The sequence below is a fragment of the Harpia harpyja genome, chromosome 13 (genome assembly GCF_026419915.1).
Source record: "Harpia harpyja isolate bHarHar1 chromosome 13, bHarHar1 primary haplotype, whole genome shotgun sequence".
In the NCBI taxonomy this organism is placed as follows: Eukaryota; Metazoa; Chordata; class Aves; order Accipitriformes; family Accipitridae; genus Harpia; species Harpia harpyja.
The window spans coordinates 17,848,539-17,873,818 of record NC_068952.1 but is presented as its reverse complement, the minus strand read 5'-3'; the positions used below and the strand labels follow the sequence as shown (position 1 = coordinate 17,873,818).

The window sequence follows — 25,280 nt, the reverse complement described above, 5'->3', positions numbered from 1 at the left end:
TCAGTGTTTCTGCTGCCTCTTTTGTCACGAGCAGCTTTTCCTTCTCTTCCTTCCCCCTCTCCGTCTCCTCCAGCGAAGCTGCTGCATCCTCTGTCAGTCAGTGACGCTGAAGTGCTGCATTTAATAAAGCAGAGGAGGGGAAGGAGAGGGGAGGAGAGGGAAGGCAAGCAGGGCCACTGCAAAACGCGGCATGTGGGAAGGAAAAACGAAGGAACAGCACCGGAGGGGGGCAACTGGCAAGTGCTGGGAAAAGCAAAAACGTGAGTTTGCATCATGATTTGTAGCACTTGTGCACTGCCTGTGGGTTTCAGCTCAGTAGGTTCAACCTGGAGATTTCAGCTCTGGTACTGCAGGCACCAAAGGCAGCCTAGCAGCAGACTGCTGCTTAAACTGCACTGCAGCACCTTTGCGTGCAGGTGAGAGAAGAAATGAGACTGCAAGGAGGTATCAGGAGAGACAGACTAGCTGAGCATGAAGACAGAGACGTCTTAAGCCCACCACAGGCCTGGGCACATGGATAAGCTTTACCAACCATACCAAGGTAGCTTTGGCAGGGAGAGAACAAAAGCAAAAGAAAGAAAAGATCAAAAGTGGTGAAGCCCTGAAGAGAGGAACATCCCCTTCCTTAGCTTGCCAACATGTTTTTCAAGGCAGTGTATAATTGCAAAGGCACCATCTTGCCCAGGCCCCTCTGTGAGGCCAAGGCAAGCCCCCCTGCAGAAGGGAAGCACTGTGGCATGCTGCACACTGCCTTCTGCTCAGGTTTGCTGTCCCTATTTGAGTTCATCAAATGTTTGTACCGTGTTTGAAGCTTACATAATTTATAATTTAAGGTCCCAATTCTGTTACGCACTGTACCTGCTTTCCCAGCAGAGAGCTTTGTTGAAATTAGTGAGATTCAGCCTAGATATAACCAATTATTTCAAAATATGTGTGGAATTGAGACTGATCAGCATCAGCAACGAGAGAAAAGGCATGCAACATATATGCAGGATGCTGAAGAGCAGCAGGTAACCTGCCGGCTAAAGCACTTGACTAGAAAGCCTGCTGTGCTTCATTGGCTGCTAATGCATTTCGCATTGAATAATCTGCCATTACTCAGGAACAATTCAGAGAGCAGGGACAGGGTCAAGGGACAAGCTTTGGGAGGCAGAAGTCCTGGGTTTAAGTGTTCTCAGGCTGAGAAGGGTTGAGAACTTGCCTCTCGTGCCCAGGGGGTGCATGCTAACTTCTAGCAAATATTTTTAAGAAGTCAGGGCAGCAGTTAAGCACCCCCATCACCCCCAGAGGGGGAAACAGCTCTCTGCCTCTATTTTCATAGTATGCAGGTGCCTATGTTCTGTTGCACATAGCAAGATGTTGCTGCATATAGCTGGGGAATGTCTAGGCTTAAGACTTGGACACCCAATTAATCTGAGTGCCCACAGTCTGCTGTGGCTGATGAACAGGGAATTTCTGTCCACTTAGGTTTCCTCCAGTGCCAATGCTGGATCTTCCCCAATTTTTAATGCACTGCTTTGCAACAAAGGAGGGGCTGCTGTGCACATTTCCCATGCATGTTATCTTCGCCTTTCTGTACAGAGTAAATCTTGTTTGAATGTGTGATTCATGAACAGGTTCTCCTAGATAACAGCTTCAGCTCTGCTGAGGGTCTCTGTGAACCTCAGTCCCACAGAACTAATTGCCAGAGCAAGTGCCGCATTTAGTATGTCTCTGAGGAAGGGTGTAGTGCAGCGAAGACTTGGCTGACAGAAGCACATAGCATGCCAATGTAGATTACAGCAGATATCTTCTGAAAGGGGAGCCGAGATATTTAAAAAATCTTAATTTGCTTAGTTTTCCACTACTGGCACTCTCTGTGATAGCATGTTATTAATGACATCCTCTGCACAACTACAGCTAGAGCCTCAAAGTGCAATATCACAGCTGAGCACTAAGCTAGCTGAGCTGCTGGGAAACACAGAGCAAGCTGGGCAGGAACACACTGCTGTGGTCCAGCCAATGCCTCTGGCTTCTGCTCAGGTGCCTCTGATCCTGCAAGGAGCATGTTTCCTTATTGTCTCTTAACATAAAATCTCTCATAAATCATGAGCCTCCATGCACAAAACAATTTTGCTGAATTACAGATAGCATTTTCTGTTACATGCTCAAAAGAGAATGAATGAAGAAACTCATTGAGAAGATAAATAATTGACGACTTTTGATAAATACTGCACATAACATTAGTATAAATGGAAGCTCCAGCAACAATGGAGAGCTGTGATGTTTTCATGTTTCCCATTTGTTTGGCAAGAAGGGACTTCTGCTTCCTTCTCTTGACTGTGGCCAGCTCAGTGTATTGGGACAGCTTGCTGAAAATCTGGAAGTCTTGCTAGTTCCCACACCCCCTGTTTGCGCAGCTGCATCTTATATACCAGGAGGCAACATATTCTGTTATTTTGCTACACACTATTTTATATACTATATTACTATAGTCTATCACTCTGTCCTGTCTTTGGTGTGGTAACAGGCAGCCTAAATAGTACAGAATTGTAGCTAATTATAACTGGTTTCCTTGTTTGTGAAAAACAGTGTTTGAAGGTTGAAGTATAAAGGGGATAGTCATTCCACCCCTTCTCCCTTCTGACAGTTCCCTGAGCACTTTCTCAAATCCCATTTATGAGTTCAGCTGTAGACCAACTTGAGTACTACAATTTCTAGGCTTTAATTTGATCTCAGAGCAAAGCACAGCATGAGGACAATACTGATTAGTAGAGCTGCAGTGGTATCTTGAGGGCTGTGGATGGGAAACCACAACTAAAGCTAGTAATCTTCTGGAAGATCAGGTTGGAGCTCAGTGGAGAGGCATCTGCTGCAGGGAGAGATCAGGCCAAGGACAATGTCTTTAGGACTGGATGCAAGTTTTATTCTCCAGAGACAACTGAACCACCCCAGGAACTCGAGGTGTTTAAGAAATGTATCAGGTTCTTGTACAGTGTTACACACACTTTAGAGAGGGGATCAGAGAAGAGCTGGGGAGTTTTGTCTTTCAGGAATTTATTTTGGTTTCTAAAGTTACGTAAACAGAGCCTGAATAATGTGGTAATGAGCACCTCAGGGGCATGGAGAATAACTTACTGCAACAGAGGAACACAAGTGACTGGCACAGATAAACAGGAGCTACAGATCCCGTGGAAACCAGGATAATCTACCTCTGAGAAGCAGAGCACCAGCCCTCCCGCTAATGGACTGAAATGTCTGAGCTGCACAGTGGATCAGATTTGCTTGTTCCAATCACCCCAAACACCCCAGCAGGTCTGGTCTCTTGCTGATGAGGGAAATGCGCAATTCCCCCTGGAGAGGAAGTGGCCACTCACAGCGTGCAAGCATGGCTTCGGCGTCAGAGAATCATTTATCACCTTGTTTGTAATAGCTCCACTGTCTCCTCTGGATGGAGGAAGGAAGCCTGCCAACTGCAGAGGAAGAGAGCAGGCAACAAACCTGCAAAACAACTCTGTCAGCTCCTAACTGGTGCTCAGGAGCTGTGATCCCACTGCACAGCCAGGGATTTGCTCCCATGGCTGGGCTACTGAAGCTCCCAGCTAACTAGTGGCTTTGCAAGGAGGATGGTGGTGGGGGAGGAGAGTTTCTGCAGCAAACAGAAATGAGGAGAACAAAGCATTTGCAATTCCTTGGACAGTGAGTGAGTTGACACACAAACTTATTAATGTGAGCATCCAAAATGCTCACTTCTCCTGTGGCAGCCAGTGACTAGAGGCAAAGACAAGTTCTCTCCCTCAAGCTCAGCTGCTTCAACACAAAAATTTGAGTTAAGAGGCTGCTCTAAGGATTGCTTTTCCCCAAGGAGAGCTTAGAGCAGTTATTTTGGGATATCTGAAGTACAGAAACATTCCTGGGATTCTGCAATAAGCCTCAGAGTTAGGAAAACAGAATGCTAACCAGCCATGGTTTGAAGGAGGCTACCAAGCCATCTTCAAAAGCCAAATGTTGCTTTAGCGTTGTCCTGCTTGGTGGAGCTGCAAAAAGGTGCCAGACAGGCATAACATCCATTGGGAGAGCTTCTCTTAGGGCCAGATTAGAATTAGTTTTGATCGCTCTCTCCTCCCCAGCCCATAACCCACCTATGTGGGACTTGCAGAGTACCACTGCTGTACCGACAGGCAGAAAGCAGCTGTCCTGATTACACTCAGCACAACTGGGGATGCTTCCTGCAACCGCAGCCTTATGCACAACAAGCGTGCGATCACTTGACGAGGAATTCCAGTGGAGAGCACCGTCCCACAGGAGGCTGTGCTGATGGTCCACCAGCAACTGTTGCACTCCTGACATGCCATTTTTGGGAGGAGGTGTAACTAGCTATGTCACCCTGCAGAGCAGGCTGAAAATAGGATTGCACTCACTGTGCCATGTGGCTCAGTGGTATGTCAGGACATGTATTTTTAGGAAATTCCTCCTTTGGGCAGAAAGGGTGAAGTACTTGGCCTGGTTTGCAGGCTGCTGACTTTGCCCAGATCTTTCATACTAGAGTGTGGGAGCATGTTAGCCACCAGTCAGTCTGTGGATGCCCTTAGTGCCTCGATACAGTGCCAGTCCTAGTTACCTATTGATCAGGATGGTTGTGGAAGGGTGTAAGATGGCTGGTCTGCTGCTGTGCTTTGTTTCTCTCTTTGTTGGTGCTTTTCAGAGAGGGAACTGACCTCCAACAGAGCAGGGATGGAGAAAAAAGTAAGGAAGATCAATGTCTTGGGAAGAATATGTTCTCTGAGGAGCAGCAATAAAAATGTACCTTGCAGAATGAATGTGTGAGGGGAACAGGGAGCTCAGAGAAGATAGCTCATGCAGAGGAGGGGGGGGAGAGAGAGAGAAGGAAAAGCAGATGTTAAGTCAGGGATTTAAATAAGCTTCTGGAGAGGCAAAGAGGAGTCTGACTTGGTGAGGTACTTTTTGAGTGCAGCATAATGAAAAAATGCAGTACATCTCCATGCCCAGCAAGTTACTGATGCATAAAAAGTGCTGTGACTTGTCTGACTCCAGGAGAAGGACAAGGTAAGGCAGCACTGGACCCAGAATGAAATTCTTCTCTCTGACAGACACTTGCTGGCTTCTTTTCCCCAGAATATCATTCCTATCAGGCAGCCTGTGTTCAGCTCCAGCATCTGGGCTGTGATTTTTTGGCAGCTACACAAAATCTCTGCTATTAAATCCCACCTGCCAGTCTCATATCTGCTCCCACAGACCTTTGCCTGTTAGCAAATGTTTCAAAATCACACTGCCAGGCACAGCACATCATTCTGCAATCCTACCTCAGGCAAAAACCCTCATGCAAGGACTCCTTTTAACTTCATTTGGCTGCAGGAGGGAAAGGCTAGAGGACAGGCCTCTGGATTACAGGCAGAAATATTCATTTAGGTCATAGTTTGCACTGCATTCTTTTCAGCACTAATGTAAACCAGCTATTTTTTCCCCTGAGTTATCTGAATAATACTATTTTGTCTGTGACATTTTAAGAAGCTTTCTTCTGAGACATGTTCCGTGCTATAGCTGTGCAGTAAGAGAATTTGTGAACTTTGTTCACCAGAATGTGTTCATGCGAAGTCATTCTTCCTTTCTTTACAAATTCTTCCTTTCCCTCCTCTTACTTCTTAGCAGTCCCAGATGAGCAATGCCACCAGTGATGTGTACATACTCTATGTTGCTTCATTGCTGAAACAATTCATTAGTAATCAAAATGCTGAAATACAGCTTGCTCATCTATCCTGGATAAGAGATCTAACCACAGAAATAACTACAATTTTTAATTCTGTATGGGGAGAAAGGACTTAAACTTCCACGTAACTCATCTGTTACAGTATTTCACAATCGTCTGACTTTCCCCAGCATGAACCTAGGCAATGAAGCTGTGTTTTTGGTGCAAAGGACAACATCTCTTGGAGATGGTCTAAGCTACTTAATTATGGTATCTCTAAAATTGCAAACAAAAGAGACAATCAGTGCTTTTTGATGTGGATATCTGTCAGCAGAGAAACAATTGCTAATTGTCATGTAATAACCACACCAGACACTTCCATAGCAGTCATCTTTCTGGAAGTCAAGCATGAAAAAAACTGTTACTGGTCCAAGCATCAAGCATATTTTGTCCAGATCTGGCTGCATTTCTGTAACTGTTTAAAAGTCCAAAGTGATATGAAGCTCTTTTATAGATGGATACTTGAGATCAAAGTATTTAGCCAAAATATAGCAGTCAGTAATTGGTTTTTTTGGCATGTGATCAAGGTATTTAGCTTTATACTATAATATTTGCATTTTAGTTTTAAAAGCAATGTAGGTATACTGAGAAAAGGTGCTGATATTCTCACATAAATACAAGCACATGGGATTTGTAGAGAATTGGTTCAGCAGCAGAACTATCTAGTTGCACTTCACCATTCAGAGAAGTCCTGGCTCCTACAGAAGGACCATAGGAACTGTCAGTTTGGCAGGTACATGGCTCTACATGAGCTCTGAACAACGTTAAAGCAGTACAGCGCTGTCTAAAACCATGTGTGGGGAGGAAAAGCTAATTCTCTTTCTATGAAAGGATTGACTCTAGACAGCCTGCCATCTATAGAGACCATACATCTGATTTCCTAAAGCATCTGCATACCTCCTTTGCAGGAATGGGCTCATCAGCCCATCACTTAATTGAAGAGAATGGAAAAAATAGCTGCAACTCTCCAGAGACAGCAGGTAAGGGGGTAACTTCTAATAACTAGTAACCTAAACCAGATTTGAATTGACCGAAAGCTTCTGCAGAGTATCTCTTGTTTAGATGGCACCAGGGCTGCCTGCACTACAGACCAGTTATTTTTCTGGTTACATAGTTTGGCAGTAGTCTAATGACGGATACTGTATTTGGAGGAGGGAAAAACGAATTTTCTTGAGAACTGCCAGAGGAAAAATACTGGATCATCAGGAAAGAGGGTAAAATCAATCTCTCATGATTTTCAGCAAACCAGTGAAAAAACTCAACTGCCTAAAAATAATGAACTAGGTAACTCCTGCAATCACACACAGAAACATACATATAAGATACATTTTAGTGCTGCCCACAGACCTAAGCAAAAAAAAAAAATTAAATCGCAAACATTGTGAAGTCTTTTTAATTCATATGGAGTGAAGAGGACATTTACAGAGTAGTACAACCCCTAGCATTGCATCCATTCCCAAGTCTAGCAAAACCCTTTCACTTTAATAGGGTTGGTCTGCCTTTGTGCTAGGAGGAACGGGATGGGTACGTTAAATGAACGAGCCTGCATCTCTCGAGATGCCCAGGGAAGCAGCAATGTGGAAAAGACCCACTGTGTAGCAGTATGACATGAGTTCAGTGCTCATGTCTGGGGAGCACTGGAGACAGCAAGAGAGGGAGAGGGGCATCTTCAGTTGTTGCGTCAAACCCTCAACAAAGCACAGGCTCCAGCAGCACCCCCTGATGGGGTGATACACTTGTAAAACATTTACATTTTCGGCAGGATGTTTCCAATTAAACTCAATTGGTTTGCACACCTGCTGGGAGTGACTGCTCAGCACCTCATCTCCCTTTCCCGCTTGAGCACAAAGAGGATGCAACTGTCTAGGCTGCGCAGGTTTTACAGCCCTTTTGGGAAAGTGGGGGACTGACAGGGCTTTGTGTAGTTTCCCGACCGTAGGGCATCATGATTGATGCTGATAATAAACCCCTCAGGACTGAGGAAAGTACCCGTACAGATCCTGACTATGATCAGATCAACGGGGAAAGGATGGTATTGAAGCATGCTATGGTTAGTAGTGCAAGGCAGAACAGCCAGCTGTCACTTACTAAACACTTTTTAGCCTGTCTTTGGAGCACAGCCTGACCTGAATGTTTTAAGAAAGGGTTTTATTGGTACTGTGTTACATTATCTGAAGTATTTATGGTTTTGCCCGGAAAGCTCTAAGACAACCAAAACTTCAGAGAAAACTGCTGAAATTGTGTGGACAGCCAGCATTACTTCTGGTTTTGTGACTGCTGTCCTAGGCTCCCTTTCTGCATCTTTAGGTAGCCAGCACTTGTCAGCAAGATGCAAGTCATGCCTCAAAAGAATACTTGAATGTATTGGCCTTGTTCTGCGGCATTGCCCCGCTGTGAAATGAGAAAAATGCACTTACTGTCCTGTGGCAGCAGGTCAGCATCCCAAATGTTCTCCCCTCCAACAAGCTCAGTGGGTCAGAATAATTCTGTTTTGGATTGTACAGGACAGTCTCCTGGGTAACGCACTTCACAGCAATGCTCGGGGGGGACACACCCTTGAATGCAAGGCAGTCAATGAGATTTATAATTACCGTGTTTTATAACCTCGTTCATTCAGGCAGGGAAGGATGCTGCTGAAGAGATCTCAAACAAGAGAAATGATGTACCTGCAGCTACATAAATAGTTGTTGTTAATATGATTTGAAACCTGAATGGCAGAAGGCACTCTTTTGTTCACTGTGCTGTCCAGTGTAGCACAAAAAATGCACAGACTTGTTTTAAACTCAGGCAGCAGTAGGGCATAAAACTCCCATCTTCAGCTACCCTCTCCCAGAGAAGGGGATGTAAAACCCACTCTGTATCACTGAAATCTTCTGATTGCATTAAGCAAGGTCTTGGCTCAAGGCCAGGTCCCAGCTGTCCCTGTAGTGATAATGACCGCCCTCCCTCGGGGTGCTGAGCACTGGCAGAATCTAGCTGCATTTTCACACACGCACACATGTAAATTGTCTGAACACAGTGGTGTTAATGCTTCTGGGATGACAAACCAAACCTATAGATGTCTCATCAACAGCAAGCTCCATGCAGAATGTGGTTTATTTTCAGAAAAGCCCAGAGGTAAAACAAATAAAATCTCCTGGTACCGTTTGTCTGATGCTTTGTTTTTGAGTGTCCTTGATGCATAACAGCATGCTACCATCTCTAAAGATTAAAAACAATCCCTTCTTATTGCTCTGCTGGGCATTTTCAAAGAAATTCATGCACAGATGAAAACAGATAAAAACAATGCCCAATGTCTCTGCAGAGATCCTGGGCCTCTAGTTTCAGGTAGTCTGGAGACAATTTTAAACAAACGTGGACCTCTTAAATCCTTGGCTACAGCTCCGGTGAGGACACGTTGGCAAAACTTCAGTAGCTTTAATGGGGAGAGGCTGGTTGAGGATTTTCAACATCATCTCCATTTTGTGGCTTCTACAGTATAGCTTAACTAGGATCTAGAGCTTATCATGTGCAATACTGGATTTTCACTATTTTTTAAACTGGAGCTTCAAGTAAAATAATAACACCTTTGTTCAGTGATATAGAGAACGAACTGCTTATTGCTTAATGATTGTCTCTCTGTAACTTTACATACCAAGGACTGGTGTTTGTCAAGGATTAAGCCTGTCAGAGACTGGTACTTGGGAGTGATGAGCAAGAAGGAACCATGAGTGATCACAAAACTTAATTGTTTGATGAATTTACGATCTTGTTAAGAAGGCACAAGTAGAGGCCTTGCCTGAATAGATAGGGCCGGAAAAGATAACAACTCCTGCCTTTGTTCTCGTCCTTGTAGATAATTTAGCTTAAACTAGCCAAATGGTTCTATACTACTAATGAAAACTTAGATAATAAGAACACTAACAAGCACTGATGTATCAAAACATGTAAAGGACCATACTGCGCAGAATCACCTGAGGAGGGTCAAATAGCGGACAAGTGAGGAAGACTATGGAAGACCACCAGAGGACTCCTGAAGACCACCAGAGACCTTCAATGCGCCTGCGTAAAGGACATTTACATATGCTAATAGTTTCCCGGAAAACTAATGAATATGTATAACATTTCTCGGAAATCTAGTGAATATGTATGTAGAACATGTACTTAACCTGCACAATTAAACCCGACGGTGTGCACGATAGGTAGAACGATCCCCCGTGCATCCAGCGCTGCCAATAAAGAATACCTACTTAATAGTTAATCAAACTATTGAGTTAGTTTCTTTGAATCAGTTCAGGCTTGGTTTAAACAAAAATTCAGAGTAGCTAGGTTGGTTTTCATGATGTTAAGGTCTGGGTTTTTTGATGGACTAAGGCATGGGTGGAGAAAGTCACCCTCCTATCTATCATCAATGCAGGACTGGGGCCCAAAATGACAGAATTAAATGCAGTATAAACTGAGCGAGCCTCAGGCACTGAGGAAGGAACAGTTCAGCTCGCTTCAGTTAACATATCTTTTGCTTTTACCCACTTGGCTTTATTGTTCAGAGGATCTGGCCCAGTATGAGAATGAAATCCCTCCCCCAGCCCCTGTTCTGCTTCCAGCCTTTGCTGCTGGCTAGGTCTGATGGTCAGCTGCAGGAGTTTCTTAAGAAGAAATTTGTGACACTACTGCACTTAAGAAAGTCTGAAAGTAGGCTTTTTTCTTTTTTTTCACTCCTGCTTAAGCACTAGCTTTGCTCAGGCTGAAAAATACTCTGCAAACGTATACCTGAGGGTTTGGTTTTTAAAGGCTGGGCAAACTCGTTCACAAAATCACTTGCAAGGCAAAGTAACTCCAGAACTAGCATAAGATGCTTGCGCCAAACACATGATGCAAGTGTTGATTTAGGGGTGCTGGTGGTATGGAGGATAACAGGGAAAACATTGAATACAAAACCATGCTCTGTTGCTGATAAACAGCCCCACAATGCAGTGTATTGCAATGCATAGGAAGGAAGCCACAGCAGGTCACGTTCAGATTGTACCTGCTGCAGTTTCATTCAATTTTTAAAAAATCCCTCTTTTATTTTTAAATTAACTTTATGCCTGCTATGCATTGCCCATCTGCTTTACTGCAGTTGACGTTTGTTTGCTCTTAAGTCTGTATGCTGGCTGGGTGTTGAAACTGCCCTCAAGTTTTTGGCCAGTAGTATCTAAAAAAATCCTCCCATGGCCCTCCCCCACCCTCTTTAAGGCATTAAGACTTGTTGCTTATCAAATACTTTGTCCTTGTTAACCTTGGCCATCCCCTATCCTTTGTTGGGAGGCCAGGGCTGCTGACCACAACTGCTGTTAGTTGGTTACTTGTGGTGTAAGAGCACTAGCAGCAGCACTTGAGATGTACAATATTGCAGAAAGCCAGTTGCTTTCAAGGCCTTCTTTGCCTGTTCTCCTTCGGATGGGGATTACTGGAAGCACAGCAACTTGGTTTGGGATACTTAGTTCTATCTCTTCCCTGGTTTACCTCTCGAAGTGCTGATTTCTCAATATCCTGGAGGAGCTGTGGAAGCATCAGGTTCTTGTGTTGCATGCAGTAAGTAAGGAACAGTAATGTCCAAGCACAGTTACTTAGGCTTGTCAAAGCTGTATGTAGCAGTGCTAGCCACCTGGGGAAGGGGGTGGCATCCACACATACACAGGTGCTTTCCTACCCCCCTTCCTTGAGAACAACAAATCCTATCTAACATCTGAAGCCAAGGTAGTGTTAAAGGTACAGTATAGGTTTTTCCTCCTTGCCCCAAGCACTGGGATATGCTGCCATAGATACCTAAAAGCCATTATAATTCCTTTTAATTTGAAAGGTTTCACTTTTCACCATCAGCTCTGTGGCATCTGAGTAAGGGAAGTCTCTTCTAAAGGGAGCTCTCCTCTAATAGGATACACAGAGAAACAGTCCCTCTGGTTCTTCTCAAACTGTGACAGGCTCTACAACCACTGAGATGGAAAAAGTTTGCAAGTCATCTAGTTCAAAGTATGCAAAAATAGCAGGTCTGCACTTCCAACAAGGCTGCTCTTCTGTCCCTGTTTGATGCCAGCTTGTGAGAGTGAAACTGAGTAGTGCAAGACTATCAAGATTTAATCCACTTACAGTATTTCAGTTGTATGAATTTGATTTGAAAGGATTTGTGCTACATGTATATATCATGACTTGTCATAGCTGCCTGCACTGACTCTACATTATGTGAGCATTCTTATTCCAGAGACTAGCTACATTGATAAAATCACTTAGTACAGCTGACCAAACTAAAAATAAATTTATAAAAAAATAGGCTGCCTTCTGGCTCAAGGATCTCACATATATGCCATTTTTACCTTGTGATGCTGCTATTTTTGATGCTGCTATTTTATATTTGCTGCTTTGGGAAAGCTGATTTCAAACAATGGGATACTTTCAAACCATTTCCTTTGATTGTTCTTCATTCATTACTCAAAGTAAGAGATTACTTAAAAATGGTATATGCTTCCAGTCTGTCCGATTTGCTGTGTCAGCCAGCAAATAATATGTAATAGAGAATTTCTGAGAGAACGCAAAATCTAAGAGCTGAGAAAGTCTTCCAACCACTGGTGAATATGGTGATATTCAAAGAAAAATAATTTAAAGCTGCAGAAATGTGAAATTAACACTTATCTCAAATAATTATTTATCATTAGTGAAAAGCAGTTCTGAACTTTCAGGGTTGCTTGTTTGACCTATTTGTGGTATTCTAGGAACAACAGCAAGGAATCCTAAAGTGAGGGTTTCTGCTCCTGAAGCCTGGAAATCTCTAGGGCTTGTGGGTTTTATCAGTCTCTCTCTACATTTATTTACTTTTCTTGCTTTCAAGGCAAGACACTTTTCAGGTAAACAGGATACCAAATGGTCCATGAACCTGGTGCCTAAGATACTGCAGGCAATTTTGCTTTTAATGTGCATGAAATATGTGCAGAATCTCTTCTCTCACTGAAGTCACAAAGAGAACTGGTATCTGCTTGTACTGCAGAAGCCTGTCCTGAACTATCCTCATGTATGTAATCTCAGTTTGGAAAAGATTTAAATGCCGTGGGGTTTGGCTATATGTTAACAAGTCTATAAGCTCTCCTACAACATCAAGCTTTAAACCTCACAATGCAGTATGGGTTCATACATGACTTTAGAAATGCTTTACTATGGCATTTGCTTAATTTGACCTAGCTTCATTTGTCAGTTTTAGTCACTCCTGTGCTCAGCTGAGCTGCAAGTGACAGCCTCAAAGAGAAAATACCACTGCCTGCCAATCTGGCTCAAAAATTACTATAACTAGAAGTTCAGAAATTCTAGAGATTTCATTTAGATGCAAGGGAATAATACTGCTCTCTTATTAAAAAACATACAATCCCATAGAAGTGCCAAGCTTGCTTGCCATTAGCTGCTTTGGGGAACACTGCCCCAGGGAATATTTACAGAAGGATGAAGCTAACCTTTCTCCTTGTTTAAAAAAAAAAAATCACAATCTCAGAGCTGCTTGAGAATTTATTTTAAATGCAATTCATAGTTCATCCTTCGCTACCAATTAGGTTTGGCCGGGTTGGTATATTATGCATAAATGTGCTGAACAAGTGCTGTATTTCAGCTGTAGGCTGCCTCTTTACTGCTGGCTTATGTCATGTTCAATGCAGGTGTTAAGGTCTGCAATACATAGATTGGCTTGACAGGTTGCAGAGAAGGGGGAGCTGTTGCTTGTAACACAAGTAGAGACGGAGACCACAAGGATAAGTTTACACTGAACGGCAATGGTGTTTGCCGTGCTAATAAATGGAGTAGCAGCTTTTCATGACCTCCAGGGTTAACAGCCCCAGATACATGAGAGCCAAAGCACGGGTAGTGGTTCCCCAGTGGCTCTCCATTTCAGGTATCCTGCATTGCCCTCACTCAGCCTCCTGCTCTACTCGCTTCAGGATCACTAACTGCTTACAAACAAGGCTTCACTCTTTCAACAAATTAGACTCCTCCTGCCCTGGTCTGGCTAGTTCTGCAAGGAAAGTCCTCCTGAGAATCTGGTTTTTCATTTTCTTACTCCACTTTACCCTGGGGCACAGCCCACTTACCAAATGGCACTGGGGACCTGTCCCCTTTCCAAAGCACCAGATCCCAACCAGAAGAGATTGCTCAAGGGGCACAGGAGATGCTTGTTCCATCTAGTGTTTCATAACCAAATTTGAGCCTGTTAAACCAGCTGACACTACATTTTTTGTAGCTTGGAGGTAGACAAATGTGTGTGTGTACACACGTACACATGCGTTTACTTCCCTGCTGTAGGCCACAGAGGATGCCAGAACCCTTCCAGCAGCTTGCCTGTTTACAAACAATCACTGAAAGCACAAAATCATGAGGTCACACGAGGGTCCCTCCCACCAAAGGTGTCTTACTCCAACAGCTTTCTAATGACTAGTGATTTCCCAATGGGCCTAACTTTATCAAATTTCTCTGGTTTTGTTCATCTTGCCTTGGGCAATACCATTCCTTACTGTCTACAATGCAGAAAAAAACCCTGAACACTGTGTGGCTTTCTGTACAAAGGGCACTGTGGGTTACTGAAAAATTCAGTGTTGATACCAAAATCTCAGTGTAACTCAGAGACGGCAGCTCTGTATTTTATTTAAGCATGACCAAACGTAATCTTTTACTTATTCTGAGCGTAAAAGTCTTACTTGCTGTAAGTGATCATTATGTGTGATTTGCCTCCAGCCCTTAATGATGCAGGTCTTTCTTGTCATTTCAGTGCTCAGTCTCCCTGGAGCTTTAAGAGGAACTGCATTTGCTGAACAGTGACATCTTTCACATGGGATGGAATAACCCCGTGCAACTGCTCAGGCTGGACGCCAACTGGGGACAAGCCCCTCTGCAGAAAAGGACTTGGGGATGCTGGTGAACAACTGAGCATGAGTCAGCAGGGCACCCATGCAGTGCTGAAGGGTAATGGCATACTGTGCTGCATTAGGTAGTGCATCACAGCAGACTGAGGTTAATTATTTCCTTCTATTTGCATAGATCTGGAGTGCTGTCACTAGTTTTGGGTTCCCCAGTACCAGAAAGACAATGACAAACTGCAGAAGGGTAGGCAGAGGGCCACCGAGATGGCTGGAGGGACCATGATATTATGAAGAGTCAGAGAGGAGCATTTATTCAGCCTTTCCCTCTCCAGGCTAAGGAGGTATCCGATTGCCACCTCCAGCTACCTAAGGGGTGACTGGAAAAAAGACAGGACTAAACTTTTCTCCGAGGTGCTCAGTTGCAACAGATTAAGGTGCAGCAAGGGAAATTCTGGTTGATCTGCTATTAAGAAAAAATTCTTCATAAGGGGTGGCGCAGCATCAGAACATGGGCCCAGGGAGGTGATGGAATATCCGTCCTTGGAAGTGCTCAGTGCTCAGCTGGACACGGCCCTGAGGAACCTGCTCTGTATTTGAAGTTGCCCTGCTGTGAGCAGGAGGTGGGACCAGATGACCTCCAGAGGAAAGGTCTTTTCTCACCTAAATTCTTCGATGATTCTAATGTGCCTCATGACATGTGTGCTAAGATATTAAGCACATTTAATATATCATCACTGGTGTCAGGTATCATCAACACTTTCATCAGCTGGAACACTGCCAAACTGACTCAAATACTGTACATCTTGTCTAAATGCAATTAAAGAGGCACATGGCAGTTTCTCTGTATCTCAGTTAGCCTTGTACCATGCATGTTGACACTCCAAATTAGCTGACCTGGAGGCCTGTTCCCCACTCAATTCAGAGCTTATATTGAGCTTGCCTGGTTTGCTGTAAAACTTACTAAGGCTCACAAAGTAAGGCCCTCCTTCAGACTCACATTAACCACGATTTGGATTTTGGGGGAATCAAAGCAAAGCTCACACAGTACAAACCTAATGAATCAAACCCTGAAAAATTAATGTTCTTGAATAAAGCAGCAAACCTCACAGAGAGCTCCACAGATCTGCCTCTTCTTCTATTGCTTTGCTCTTAGGATGTCAGAGGAGCAGCAGGCAGTGACATCTTTTGCACATTGGCATCTATTTTTGTAATGCTAAGTGCTAGCTCTTATCACCCCTGTAATCCTGTCTGGGAAGGTCTGCTACAGCATTTTACATTCTTATCTTTGTTTAGTCAATGCTGGCAAATAAAAGCATAAACAAATATCTCCACTGTACAGCTTGGCTGAGATGCTGCCATTTGTGTTCCAGTTTATTCTTATTTGCAGTCTCTTATGCTGGTGACAATCTCGGAAAGCAGATACAGCCCAGTAAGTGATGCAACTGTAAAACTGATGTTTTTATGAGCCTACTCTTTGTATTAAAATGAATGCTGAACAGGTGAACACAAGCAATGAGAGAACTGGGCTAAATATGAAAACATCAATGCAGTAATTTCTCTGGAACAAGTCAATGTAATTTCACCTCATTTCCTGCCTTAGGCCATGCACTAGGAGATAACTCAGCTGCCTCATGTGACTAATTTAAAGAGGTATGTGATCTGTACAAACATAGGCACCCACTTTAATTGCACAGTCTCCCTCTATCTTCAGGAGAAGAACAGAGGCAGACTCTTCCACAAGGCAATGCAGAGCAGGAGCCTAACAAAAGGCGCTCTGCACCAACCTTGGAGAAGTCCTTCTCTCCAGGCAACAGGTGGAGAGAGTGACCAACTCATCTACCTAAGCTGAAGGCTGAGAATTAGGCAATGTGAATTTTCACCTACAACTTAAAAGCACTTAAAATGGAATTGCCACCTCAGACTCTCAGAGGCAAAGAGGAAGTATAAAAGCCCATTGTTTTATTTCTTACAAAGCTGATGGCTATTAAGTAAAGCATGACAGAAAAATTACTACCCACCCAACTTCCGAAAATACTAGTAATGAGGACTGATTTAGGCAAACATTATATTCGACAATGCCAGTGAACTGCACGACTCCAGAGAGCAACTGCAAGACAGAGGTGCTCAAGCCTGTTTCTGATTAAACAGTTCCCAGTTTGCATGCTGCGCCCAACAACTGTCTCCAGTCTGTGCCCTTCCTGATAGAAGAAAGGCTCCGCTAACTACACTGGTCGTAAATCTCCCCACTGAAAGGTGATTAGCTTGAAAATTTCCTAGTGTTCTGTCAGGAATCCATACAGAAGAGTTGCAAATCCATTAAATTACATCTTGCAGATATGTATCTATGGAGAATACAAGGCATTTGGTGATATATGGAAACTACCGTGTTATACCTTCAGACAGTTTGTACGAGTACCTCTTTCCAAATTAACATTCTTGCCATCTGATTCTCATTAGACTCACTCAACTGTTCTACTAATCCTATATTTTTCCTCCCAAGGGATTAACATTGATTTTTTTTGTTGCGCACACACAGGAAAGTCATACTGTTTCCTTGAGGGTGGATTCATTCAATAAGGAACTATGCTATTAAACCTGACTTGACATTATTGTCAATAGAGCTGAGCTGCCACAGTGCTGCTTATTTTTAAGAGAATTTCAATGCAACTCTCCTAAGTCCAGCTACATCCATCATTCCATTCCATGATACACACAAACCACCTGACAACTCATTAAAAATACATATAAAAAATGGAGGTCAGGGCTGTGTTCCAGGGAAGCCCTACTAACATTCAAACTCCACCTCTAATTTAAAAAATAATAAAACTCAAAGTAATTACAAAATTATTCTGTGAATAGAAGTTCTTCAACAGAAAAAGGAAATAGGAAAGCAGGACAGCAGCTGGGCCTGCAAGACATTTTTAGCCGGACACTCTGGGTTTCAGGTCACACGTGAGGACAGTACGAATTCAGTCACTGGTGGTCTGGGCAGGGCAGCCTGCATGCCTGAATTGGCAAGCACTGTTTTGGGTTTGGTTAAGTCCTACTTACAGGGACCTTCAGGGCTGCCCCCTCCCTCCCTTGTAAATTGATCAAGCTCCAGTATCAGAGAGGTTGGATTGTTCTTCCCACATCTCATCCTGGAAGGCTGCTCCAGAACCTCTGCACCAGTGGCCGGGAACCCTCTTCAATCTCCAGCACCAATTTATAGCAATCCTTTAGCTGATGGAGCTTTTCTCTCGCCACAGCATTCACTATTTGTTTCCACACATACCTGCAGAGAGCAAATGCATCCCTTCCCAGGCCTTGTTTTGCTACCCTGACAAGTCAAGCTCTCTCTTGCCTGTCCCTCATCATCACAGGCAGTTTGGGTTTTTTTTTCCCCTGCTCTTTTTCTAGCTGGGGCTTTTCTTTCTTGAGCATTCCGGCAAAAACATAGGCAAAAGTCACATTAGGAATATTAAACAGCAGCTCATTGATAGACTGGAGTTTTATAGAAGCATGAGGAAGGACAAGAGGAAAGGAGCAAGAGGAGTGTTTTCAACACATAAAAAATGCACAAGTTTAGATGTCACAAAGGACAAACAGGAAACATCTATTAAGTTCCTGCCTCAGGAGTTGAATTTTCCAAAGGGCTGAGTTGTGCCTCCCCATTTCTTAGTCCTGGATTGTTCTGTTGTTTTCAGACACTCCTTCAACACCACTGGAACAAGCTTCTGACCTAAGTGCACTTTCAGATTCTTTGTAGTGAATTTTACCTTTCTTGGATAAATTAGCAAATGAATAGCATTGAAAGAGCCTTCTGGGGCAAATCAAGGTTGGGTTCATCTCCTGCAGAAATCTACAAGGCAGAGAGGGGCAGAAAAGGAAGAAACAACCTGTTGAATGGCTAATGGAAGAGAAAAGAAGTGATTTAAACTGTCTCTGAGTGGTCAATGCTTTACCTTGGTATTTTGAAGTAAGCAGCAGTCTATGCTTTTTGCTGTCTCTTCTATGTCCCTTCCAATTATTTCCCCTCCCCTTCTCTCTTATACACCTATATATATACACCTATACATCACCATTTGCCTGTTCTCCAAATGTACTGGAGAAATGCAGTGCGTTGAACAGAAAAAAATTGTGAGAAAAATTGTTAACAGCATATAGGGATTTCCCCACATTGAGGGAAAACTTATGGGGTGGGCTAAACTGTTTAAAAGTTTTGTACTATCAGAGTAGCCCCAAAATACCCTGCTGGAGACTAGGACTTAGCAAATTCACCCTTCCAGTGTTTTCTTGTACGCTCCGTATTAGGTAGATCTAAGAGAGTCCCAGAGTCTGTAGCTCTCCAAGCTCCATCACAGAAGACATCACTGGTCTTCCTTTGGGTTGCTAGAATCTCCTGTTGACTGTTACTATTACTTAATTTCTTAAGAAAGAAAGAAAAAAAAAGGCAGTTTGTTCAAGGTTGCTCCATTTTTGGAAAGGCTTGTAATGACTGTCTACTCGAATACTTTTTCTACGTTTAGGTCTGTCATCTCTCTTAAAAATCCAACCCCCATCTCACCAGGGGAAACTGCAGAACTGTACTGGTACAAAGATGTTCTGCTTGCACTGAATTTGCAGAGCAGAAGGATACATTCACTGTCAGAGAAAGGAAGCACCCTCCCCCCTGCCCCACAAAAAGCTATTTTTTACAGGCGTTGTCATATCTTATCCCCATGAAGAGAAGAGGGCTGTGCTAGAAAGCCATCAGATTCACATTTGCTTCTGTTTTACTCTGTCCTTCACAGGACTGCTGTAACAATTTTTCAATACAATGGAAGGCAAGGCACAACACACAGGCAAGGCAGACTCCTCTAATGAAAACAAATCCTTGCGAGAGTAATACTTCACAGATCTGCCTCCTAAATCCCACTCCCACTGCAATAATATTTTCATCACTACTTACATTTAGGGACATAAGGGTACTCAGAGCTGTATAGCACACCATTTGTGCTGAACAGTCGCAGTACTTTGCCCAAAATAATTTGTGGTCCAAAAGCCCAGATGAATAAAGCACCATAGGAATCAAGACATATAATTAGAATAAATAAGATTTTGCGCTTACAGAGCACCTGTCATCTGAAAGTATGCACAGATATTAATTAAGCTCCACAAACCCCAGATGAAGTAGATTAGTAACTTCATCCCTGTTTTACAGAGGTTTAGACTAATGTACGACACACAATCACTGCTGAAAGTGCAGCGGAGCTCACTGAACCAGGGATGGCAAGAGCCATGCTCCACCTCCTCTCCAGCCCTCTTCAGTGAATTGCCTTCAATGGAAAATGACTGAGTTGCAGTTCTTTGTTCCCTGCAAGAGGAAGGACCCACCCTGTTGCACAACAGTAGCAAAGCCCGAGCCTGAAGTGTTTTGACAAACACCATGAAACACCATGAAACGGTGCTTAGTTTGGGAAGAGAAACCAGGAGCTCGCTCGCTCTCATACATTTGCTTTGGGTGCTCTATCTCACTCTTTCTAAAAAGCCAAGAGATCGCCTCTGTGTCAGCATCCCCCCAAACAGTCCTAATAACATGGCTCATTGCTTCTCAGGTTTGGAGGACATGGCATACGTAATATCTTAAGTACTTTAACCTGCAATGTTGGTTTTTATTCTTCTATTTCTACGCGTTTTACTGTATTATAACTCAGAAGCCACACTGACCTAGGATCACACAGGCACAATGTAATTAAAAATTATAGTCAATACATACATCAAAACCTTAAAATAACACTCTCTTGAAGCAGGTTTTACATACAGAAATTCTGGATAATAAATATAAATAATAAACACATCTGATACCATTAAAAAAATATTTAAAGTAATGAACTCAATCTACATATGTATTTAAGAAAAAAACTTTAAAAATAGTGTTACTAGTAAAGCTTCAATTGTTTTGTGTGTCAAAGAACAGTTAGAAATTCATTTTGCTGTCATTATCTACTGAAATTCAAGTTCTTATGACAGCAATTTCTCAAATATTCCCTTTACGTATTTAAGTAGTAGCTGTGCTAATGAAAAATATTCTCAGTATCACAAAAGTAGTACAACTGTCCACTTAATCAAAATCACCCAGTTCCTAACTCTGCTTACCAGCTTTGCCAAAACAAGAGCAAGGGGAACATCAAATACAGCTAGGAAGAAATAACTTCAGAACAGATAAAAACAGGTCGCTCATTGTGTCTCTGGATACAGTTATCCACCTAATTACACTTAGGACAAATGCATGGTTGTCCTAACTACAGGGGAATGCATTTTAATTGTGATGTTCAATTCTCTGTACGCAAATATAAAAAACTGAGCAAGAAATGTCACCAGAAAATGGAAACAGAGCATGGCATACTTATCTACAAAATAGCAAACAAAGTGGATAAACTACAGACATAAAGCAGCTCCTTAGATGATAAATAACTCTATTAATGTGAAAACTATGCTCTTTTGTTCCCACATTTAAGCACAGAAAGCATTCTAACTTCAGCTTTCAAGGTAAAAATGCTTTTAATTAGAGTCTTAGCTACCTTACAAGACATACATACCTTGGTATGATGGAGCTATGATAATTTACCCATGCTGAGACTCTGCCCTACGATTTATATGATTACTTCATGGCAGCATGAAACAAATCCCCAAGGAAGCAACGCATGGCATCCTTGAAAATATTAAGCAATTAAGCCATGTTTTTATTATGTGAATGGATGCCTCCAAAAACAAGGATGCATGCACCATACTGTGAGGTAAAATGAAATAAATGAACAGAAATAATTCATTTCCATGTTCTAATCAGTGGAAACTGTAGTCTTCAAATGATCCTGCTACCAAATGCGAGTCTGGAGACAATAGGTTGACTCTTCTACTAAAATGAACATGAAATTGCATCTTAAGTACACAATGAAGGCCAAATTAAACAGTCCAAGACTCTTTCTAAAGACTCTTTCTTTTTATTCAGCCCTTGCATCCCACTGAATAATTAAGAGCAGAAGATTTAAACAAAACATCACATAGTTTTTAAATGCTCAGATCTAATCAAAAGCAGTGTACTTATCTTAGGCAAAAGGAACATAATGTATACAAAAACCTGTTCTCAATCAAGCTCTTCAGCTTCTAGCATTACCAGCAGAGAGAAATTGGTGTTCCACTGGCTAAAAGGATGTCTCCACCAAGCAGAATGAAGAATATATATCAAAGACTAGAACTGCATCCTTCCTGGCTGTGTTGTATTCGCAGACTGGGACACTGACATCTCTGCAAGGACCTGAGACAACACTGTTACATTCCATGCTGCTATTATAAATCACCTTGCCTTCATTAGAGATGCTGACCGTTCAGAAAAAAATCTAGCCCTTACAGGCACAAGGAAACGGAAACATATCTGTGGTAACGAGATCAGGTTAATACAAAACATTTGAAATAGAACGTTGTATTTGTATGAAAATGTATACAGGTAATAATTATAAGAGTAGAAGACCACGGGACAGTGAGGTTTTTTTAACACTGAGTCTACAACACTGCCTTTGAAGCTAAGCTGATTTTTTATAAGTGCATTATTTGCTCTAGCCTTCTCATCGTAAAAAGAACTGTAAGAAGTTCAGAGAGAGGCAATGGCAATAATGAAAGGAATGGGACTGGTTCAGTGATAGATGTCTATAAAATCAGTAATGGGAGGGGCGTGAATAACAATCAGTGGTGTGTTATGTCTTCCAAAGCAAGAACAAGGTGCATCAGTGTGGCTAGGAAGAGCTGCATCAAGAACACACAAAATTTGGCAGTTCTTTGTACAGCAGAAAGCAGACCTGCAGGTCTCCTTGCCGAAGGGTACTGTGAATGCTGAAAGCTAACACGGGCTCAAGACAAGTTCACGAAGTAGGAATCCACTGTGAATTACTAAGCAAGTAGAATCTACGTCCACTTCAGGATGTCCATGAGCTAAGTCATAACCTTAGAAGTACCATAATATGCCTGCCCTGCTCTCATTCTTTCCTAGGCACTTCCTTATGCTGCTATTGGAGAGAAGGACTAGTTGAACCTCTGGTCTGACCCAGTACAGTCATGCCAATGTTACATCTAGTATCTACTTGCAGAAAACATTCCTGGTATTAGCTTCAGATTCACTTTGGGGGGATGACTGGATGGAAAGCAGCTTTGCAGAAAAGGACCTGGTAGACAACAAGATGGCCATAAGCCAGCAATATGCCCTTGCAGCAAAGGCAGCTAACGGTATCCTGGGCTCCATTAGGAGGCGTGTTGCCAGAAGGTCGAGGCAGGTGATCCTTCCTCTCTACTGAGCAGTGGTGAGGCCACACCTGGTGTACTGTGTCCAGTTCTGGCTTCCCCAGTACAAGGAGGACATGAACATACTGGAGAGAGTCCAGCAAAGGGCCGCTGAGATCATTAAGGGACTGGAGCATCTGTCAAACAAGGAGAAGCTGAGAGAGCTGGGACTGTTCAGCCTGTAGAAGAGAAGTCTCAGGCAGGACCTTTTCAATATGGTTAAATATCTGATGGTAAGGTGTAAAGAAGACGGAGCCAGACTCTTCTCAGTGGTATCCAGTGACTGGATGGGCACAAACTGAAACACAAGGAACTCAATTAAAAAATGAGAAAAAGCTTTATTTATTTGTGAGGGTGATCAAACACTGGAACAGGTTGCCCAGAGGGGTTGTGGAGTGTTCGTCCTTGGAGATATTCAAACCCCAGCTGGATACGGTCCTGGTACCCTGCTCTGGCTGAACCTGCTTGAGCAGGTGGTTGGACTACACGATCTCCCAAGATCCCTTCCAACCTCAACCATTCTGTGCTTCTACTATTTGGCTGATACCTCCCAAACTGCATTTACCACAGGAATTTCTCCAAAAAATAACCAGGCCTTCCTGCGGAAAGGCCAAAATCTACACTAATCTCGAAAACAAGGGTCACAAAACAGCCTGCAGTCAATTTGTTGGCCCAGCTTTCGGTGACTTAAACTCAGGTGAGTGGGAAGCTTGTTTTTCCAACTTCAGTTGGCGTGTACTACATGACTGTAAAGCCCCTTCTGCATGGCTGCCGATCTCATGTTTTGTGGTACAGATGACAGTCTCACTAAGAAAAAGCAGAATTCTCATGATAAGAACAACCAGTGTTACCTGTATATTCTATTTGACTTGATTATGGAACAAATCAAATACATTTTCACTAGGTTATGTTTTCCACCCATTTATGTGGTCACAGCAGAACACAGAAATACATTATGAAGACTGCTTTCCATTTTAACCTTCACAAAAACTCATCAAAGAAAACCCAATATGTATTTCATTTTGTCTCGCTATCAAGCATAGGGATGATGCAGTGCAGACAGCTACATGGCATTCTGATAACAACCTTATCACCCTTGCCCCAGCCTTCAAGAGAAGTGAGGAGTCATTACAATCTTCCACTGCAATCAATGAGACTCAAGGATGAGTCAAGCGAATTTTTTTTCTTTGTTTTGATGGTATTTTTTTGTTGTTTTCATTAAACCTGTCACAGTGACAGAGATAAGGGTGCCCATTTCTTTCCCTTTTAAATACATGATTCTCTTCTTCCCTGAACTAAAACATGTTGAGAATTGCTCTAACTCGACAAAGTGCTATGAGATGCATGCTGGGCAGGAGTCTTCCGAGTATCTCAGTATGCTTTTAGTTTATCTTGTGATAGTACACACGGAGCTTTAGGACTCAAATCCAACATGCTGGCATTTATTTTCTCCTTCTCTGAATCAAAAGGGAGAATGGTACTGAATGCACTGTGGCTGGGAACTAGCAAATTTCAATGTCTTTCTCTAGTGACATACAGGTAGGTGGATTTGTATTATCGCTTTACAAGGAGGTGTCATCTGCCCCGGCTTATGTTATATTTTCTGACTTGGTTGGGCACGCGTCAGTTTTGTTATCACCGTCCCAAAGCTGTGTGTATCATGATGTTATATAACCAGATTTGGTACATAATGAAAGAAGTAAGCCATAGTTATCTGGTTTAGAAATGTGCTGTCAGAGATTAGCATCTGGCATGCCTGACTAGTCACAGTGTAAGACAAGGTGATATAGGCTAAGCTGTTGTTTCTGGACCAGTGATGATACGTACTCAGTGGAAACTCCATCAGCCCCCCTGGGAGGAAGAAGTGCTCTATGATCTTTGCAAGCGAGCCCCAGAAGGAGCCTGTGAAAAGGAAGAAGAAAAGAACAGGGCTGTTCTAGTAAAGGGCGGGAAGACAGAAACGTGAGAGACAGAACCAGAAGAAGTGTGGAAAAAAAAACCCTAGCAAGTCCTATTTCCTAAAGAGAGCTGTGGTCTTACAGTATGTACAGTTTCTACAGGCCAAGCCAAGCTAATTGTTTCTGACAGCAAACAGTTGTTCAACCAAAGGAGTAGCTCCACACCTCACCAGGAGTACTTTGGTACAGAAGTATGATCCCAATAGCCCCAAATATTGATTCTATGTGTTTTTTCCAAATGAAAACAGAACTCCTCAACAAATGTGCTTCCTTAGATTAGGTATTAGCCAGTAATATTTACTTTGTAAAGGCCATTGGTGGATTCTTAATACAGGCTTAAGAATCCTGTGGCATCACTTACAGACTGCAAGTGCTAGCAAGAAGCAGCACAAAACTATGTGGTATTTTCAATGTGCCTGTCGTTTCCTATCCACA

The 25,280-nt window shown here is 42.8% G+C and overlaps 1 protein-coding gene and 1 long non-coding RNA gene across 8 annotated transcripts in view; one reads left to right on the top strand and one right to left on the bottom strand.

Moving 5' to 3' along the window:
• Positions 1-25,280, bottom strand: part of TTC7A (tetratricopeptide repeat domain 7A) — a 184,818-nt gene that overhangs the window by 9,928 nt on the left and 149,610 nt on the right. The window contains exon 20 of one of the 7 annotated variants that reach the window (XM_052805964.1): positions 20,605-23,185. The exons of 3 other annotated variants lie outside the window; for them this stretch is intronic. In XM_052805964.1, coding sequence (XP_052661924.1) covers positions 22,895-23,185 — 291 coding nt within the window. In that variant the 3' untranslated portion in view covers positions 20,605-22,894. Of the gene's footprint in view, positions 1-20,604; positions 23,186-25,280 lie in introns of those variants that run through there. 3 more of the 7 variants (XM_052805958.1, XM_052805959.1, XM_052805961.1) reach the window with 3 other exon arrangements.
• Positions 6,647-15,931, top strand: LOC128150084 (uncharacterized). Its single transcript, XR_008237931.1, has 2 exons — positions 6,647-6,726; positions 14,505-15,931. It is a non-coding gene; the product is annotated as an uncharacterized LOC128150084 (long non-coding RNA).